Source organism: Mesitornis unicolor, unplaced genomic scaffold (genome assembly GCF_000695765.1).
Source record: "Mesitornis unicolor isolate BGI_N332 unplaced genomic scaffold, ASM69576v1 scaffold14349, whole genome shotgun sequence".
Taxonomy (NCBI): domain Eukaryota; kingdom Metazoa; phylum Chordata; class Aves; order Mesitornithiformes; family Mesitornithidae; genus Mesitornis; species Mesitornis unicolor.
Genome location: NW_010208159.1, coordinates 6,618 through 12,384, shown reverse-complemented (window position 1 = coordinate 12,384; position 5,767 = coordinate 6,618). Strand labels below are relative to the sequence as shown.

General features: G+C 39.4%; 1 protein-coding gene across 1 annotated transcript in view; it reads right to left on the bottom strand.

Annotated features, from left to right (window-relative positions):
- Positions 1–1,147: 1,147 nt before the first annotated feature.
- STK17B (serine/threonine kinase 17b) overlaps positions 1,148–5,767 on the bottom strand; it is a gene marked incomplete at its 5' end in the record, with an annotated part of 9,674 nt that continues 5,054 nt past the window's right edge. Inside the window, 3 exons of the mRNA XM_010192402.1 lie at positions 1,148–1,535; positions 4,206–4,385; positions 5,102–5,150. Of these exons, the coding sequence (XP_010190704.1) occupies positions 1,253–1,535; positions 4,206–4,385; positions 5,102–5,150 (512 nt within the window). The remainder of the gene's footprint in view (positions 1,536–4,205; positions 4,386–5,101; positions 5,151–5,767) is intronic.

Genomic DNA, 5,767 nt, shown 5'->3' with positions numbered 1-5,767 from the left:
CTACAAAATAAAGACTAGACTTTCAGGATCAGTGTTACAATTAATATTTTATCTTGTCAGTATTAGTTCCAGAATGTTAAGGCATGATTAACCAATCATGCTCCAAGTCAAAATCTGACATAGGCATTATTTCCTCAGAGCCTAGAAACAGAAAGTGGAAAGGATAACAAAAAACCCCAAACCAACCAAATTTAATAACTTAAACCAATTACTAGGTAGTTTGTCTTTAAATATTGCAGTCCATTTCTCAGCTCGGGCATGGAGATAAGTTATTATGGATAACTGACAAAGATGCACTGCACTTCTACATTAGAGGGGCATAATGAAAAGCTTTTAATTGCAGCTTCAACTGGCAAAAATGGTTATTCTCAGTTTATTCAGTTACTACTTTTAGAGTTTAAAGAGGCTTTCTGTTGGAGTTCGTGTGAGTGGGTTTTGTTTTTTTTGTTTTTAAGATGAGGAATAGGTCAATACAGCTAGACAGTACTATTTCAGAGGTGTTATGAAAGCAATGTAACAAGTTTATCAAATACATCAGCATGGGACCCTCATCCTCTTCAAATACAACTTATTGATAAGAAGCAAAGGGCCACTGGCACAAGGACTGACAACCTACCTGTTTTCTATTCAAGCACTGCAGAGATCCAACACAGGAAGAACAGAGTCTGCATTATAATCCCTAAGTGGACCAGATTGATAAGGCAAAAACTTTTCCTTAACTACTAATGATCCCAGAGAGAAAGCAGTTTTTCACACAGCCCCAGCAGATATATCATATTCCCAAAACATACCAACTTCTGCTTCCATTTAAAGCAATGAAAACAGTCACAAATAAGCCCAGCAAGACAGCTAGATTCCATTTCCCTGCTTAGACCAATTTCTTATTAAGGCTAGTCAAAAGCGCGCATGTGTTCAGCCACTGTTTGGCAAAGCCTGAGTTTAAAATAAAAAAATCAGTTTCATGTTTTGGTTTGTTCACTGCGGCATAATTTTTGGACCAAAACTTGAAAAGTGCAAAAATATTTAATTATATCTTCTTAAAAAAAATTCATTTTATTTATTGGTGCTACAACCCCATTTTCTCAGGAGTTAAATCCACTGCCAGCAATGGATAGAAAAGGAAGCACCAGCATAAGAGAATCAAAGTGCATTTCCAGTATGCCAATACTGCACGAATTGGCAAGCCATAATCTTATATTCACCACTGGAATAGATTATGCTAAATTAGTTTCATAAAAGTCTATATTACACATTAACATACGAAGTCAGTCATGAAGTCTTGGGGATACTGCAATGAATCATCAAAACGGAAACGTTTGGAGACTGTACTGCTGTCCTCTGGAATGTTCTCTTTGTCTTCCTTGTTGCTACAGGTACCATTACTACTGGATTTTACATTCCGGTCTTCTGAGCATTTTGTTGTTTGTCCTGGCATCGGAGAAGAGCAACAAGTTTCTTCAGGGCTACACAAGAGTATGAACTCCCCTTGCTGCAACCATGAATGAGAAAGACAGGCCTCTGCTGTGGGTCTTTCCCTTTGAAAGAGAAAAGGGTAAAGTTGCTTGAGTTAATTTCAGAAATACTAAAAATGTAATTAAAATCACTCTGACATGCTGAGAAATCTTAAGCAGAATTGACATTAAAGAGTTAATATTGCTGTTTTACCACCACCATCATGGCTGCTACAAAGCACATTAGACGCCACTGTAGCTAAGGTTATGTATCAGCAACATGCATCTAAATTTTAGTTGACAGTTTCCCCTACTGCTGAGTGTTTAAACTGGTAAGCTTTTCATCAGGGCAAGGAACAGGTATTTCTCAGCCAGTATTCACAGTCCCTTAGAATGTTTTCAACATTGTGTGTATACACACACATACATATATTTATATTTATATACACATATATATATGCACATGCTTATGCTTTTGAAGTCCTATGTTTTATACAGACCATTGTGAATAGGGAGGCTCATCAATATTCAGTCATTAGGTTTTCAAGGAAGGCCAAATAACATGGTGTCATCAAGCCTATCTGACATTTTGCAGTGCTTTGCTCTTGCAATTCATACACTGTAAACCCTTCCAAGATGCACTTACTACCAAATGAATCGCAGACTAACAAAACTGTTCCTGTGGATAACCTAATCTAGTGCTACCACAGTTTTCACCATGTTCTGCTGGAAGTCCAGTAGAGTCCACTATGTGTCCTTAACCCTACCAGAACATATTATTTTGGTTAGACCACTGTAACTTTAGAGTTGACTATCTGAGGACAGATTTTTCTGCTTAAAATTCACAAAGGTATGGTCAACAAGAATTAAAATGGGGGGGGAGGGGGAAGGGTTATTGAGGATATAACGAAGACTCCGAGATGCCCAGAAGTAAGAAAGCAAGTAGAGCAGTGACTGTGACAGAATGTCAAACACCCTGCAGGTCCACATGAACATTTATCAAAGCAGGCTCTTCACAGCCGCTTCCCTTATGATCACAGAATCACAGAATGGTTTGGGCTGGAAGGGACCTTAAAGATCATCCAGTCCAACCCACCTGTCATGGCAGGGACACCTACCACCAGACCAGGTTGCCCAAAGCCCTGTCCAACCTGGCCTTGAACACTTCCAGGGAGAGGGTGTCCACAACTTCTCTGGGCAACCTGTGCCAGTATCTCACCGCCCTTTCAGTAAATAATTTCTTCCTAAAATGTAGTCTAAATCTACCCTCTTCCAGTTTAAAGACATTCCCCTCATTCTATCGCTGCCTGCCCTTGTAAAACTTAGGGACTTTTTACAGCTTTCCTACAGGACCCCTTCAGGAACGGGAACGCCTTCTCTCTCTCTACCCTAAGCCTTCTCTTCTCTAGGCTGAACAACCCCAACTCTCTCAGCCTTCCTTCATAGGAGAGGTGTTCCAGCCCTCTGATCAGCTTAGTGGCCCTCCTCTGGATCCGCTCCAACAGCTCTTGTCCTTCTTATATTGGGGGCCCCAGAGCTGGATGCAGTACTCCAGGTCTGGTCTCACTAGAGCAGAGCAGAGGGGCAGAATCACCACCTTTGCCTTGCCAGCCACACTTCTTTTGATGCAGCCCAGGATGCGCTTGGCTTTCTGGGCTACAAGCGCACACTGCTCGCTCATGTTGAGTTTTCTGTCAACTGACACCCCCAAGTCCTTCTCCTCAGGACTGTTCTTGAGCCATTCTCCACCCAGCCTGTATTTGTACTTGGGATTGCCCCTACCCAGGTGGCCTTGCTACCCCTACCTTGTACTTGGTCTTGCTCAATTTCATGAGGTTGGCATGGGCCCACCTCTCCAGCCTGTCCAGGTCCCTCTGGATGGCATTCCTTCCTTCCAGGGTGTCATGACACTATGCTTTCTGAGAATTATTCCACATATAGATAAACCCTATATGTGAGATACTAAAATAGAAAGGACTGTTCAGACGTGAGTTTATATGGAGGCCTTATTTCGTCAAAGTAGGCACTTCATGGATGCCATCACCCATCATCCCCCTCCTATCAAAGGACCTCTTTCTCCATCAAACAGGGTTACTCCTGCTTGCTGCAAGCTCTCTGTAGAAGACAGGCACTACTGTCTCACCACAAATGACAATACCTAGCACTATCATTGGCAATACCTGACCATGCCTAGTAGAACAAGGCTGACTTCACTAAATGTTATTCCCTCCCCCTCCTTTTTTTTTTAAAGGCTGAATATGTCAGAACACTACTTATTTCTGAGAACTATATGCTAAAGACCACCAAGTTTTTATATTTAAAAAAGTATTAAAGTAGAAAGATATATTAAGATGGGAAACAAGAAAGTACTGCATCAAAAATACTGCATTTTGTCTCTCCAAATTGTGCAATAAAAAGTTAAATTATACACAAGAGTATGACCTTTCTATAATATAGTTATTATTAATCTGACCTCTAAATGAAAATATAAAGAAACTCAAAACACAAAACTCAAAGCACAAGCCAGACAACACAATACAGTAACAGCCAGACAGTGAACCAAAGATCCTTTTCATACGTTATGGAAAAGCATAAACCTGCATTTAAAAATATCCAGCTGATAATACCTATGCACTGTGAAGTGTCTGACTGATGACATCAGTGGTATTTATCTCACAAATTAACATGCACTTTTTCTAGGTGCTCCACAAACATAAAAGGTAAGATTCTTGCCCAGAGGAGTTTGTTACTTACTCTGGATTTTTTATGAGAAGTTTTTGAATGAAGTCTTTGGCAGGCTGTGAAACTGATGAAAACGTTTCTTCTGAAAAATCCACGTTAACTTGAGATATATTAAGGTAGGTTTCTTGATTGTCCGCCCCCACAAATGGAGATTCTTGTGTCAGCAGCATGTATGAAATTACACCTATGTTCCTGAGATAAAAACACAATTTATAATCCTACTAGGATACTTAAACAATATGACAATTTCAAAGGAGTAATTAGATCATAGCAAGTTTTAAAACTCAACTTTAATTATTTAGATGCTTAAGAACAACATATGAATATTTTATGTTTAAGGAAACATCCCAAAGCCAGCCTTTACACTAACAAAACTCATGAAATTAACAGGCTACAAAGGTACACTTAATATAAGTTGTGGATTAGTCTAAGGTCCTTGTCTCATTTTTTTTATGACTCAGTTTGTAGATAAGCAGCAGAAAGTTTAAATCGTTCTTACCATTTGTATAAAAAAATTATTTAATGACACAAAAGTGGATAGGGAGGGGCATCCAAGAGTAGTTAACACCTAAAGGATGTAATCTAAGAGCATAGCTAGAGTATGCTCGCCAATCATTGTTACTGTTCCCTTAGAACAAACACCTATACTCTGCATGCTCACCTGCATTCCCTACTAGGTGTACAACAGACCCAGTACAGTAATTCCTGTAAGCCCTGAATTATATCCTATGGGGTCCTTCCCCTCCCAACTCTCCCACTACTGGTCAGCCCACCAATAGAAGGGAAATCTCGGATGCCAGATAAAACTACATCAGAGTCTAGATCTGGCCCCTAGATTGTTAAGCAGTCATGCTTACTTCAATAAAATGAATTAACATATAATAACAATAACGATAAATACAACCTACCACATATCTGTAGCTGTGGTAATAGGATCATAGTTTAAGATTTCTGGAGCTAGAGAAAGAGATAGGAAAAACACTTTAATAGATATAGTATTCAAGTGGCCTTGAATTATACACTACATTTCTGGCAGTTTTTTGCCAGCCATTACTGAGACAAACATGCAGTTTCAATAACCCAGTTTATTATTTTTATTATTTCTGTTTCATTAGACACACCAGTGCTTAACTGGTTCACACTAAGATGGCACTATACGGCCTAAAGGCTATTCTATCCAGGTCCCAGGATATTTTCTGATCAGACGCATGCACATAGAAGATTCTTTTAAGAGGTTTTCATGTATATAGCTTTCTAAGGGAAACGCATAGAGCCTTCAGCATGGTAACACTGCAAAGCCACATGACCAAGCGAATCTTAGGATCAGTGGCTGTTAGTCTATGCTAGATAGCAAGTTATTCACTACATATTGAAATGCTCTTAAAACTGAGTGTAGGCAGATTATTAAGGAAATCTGCCCCTCAGGGAGGGCCACATTTTAATGGCAATCTTTCCTTTTCCAAGGAATATTTTAATCTCATTAAGTCAACATACTAAACAGTGTTCCCAATCCAAAGAACGCTTCCTTCTGCACGCTAGTGTTGTATTTCAACTCTAATAAAAAAAACAGCCAA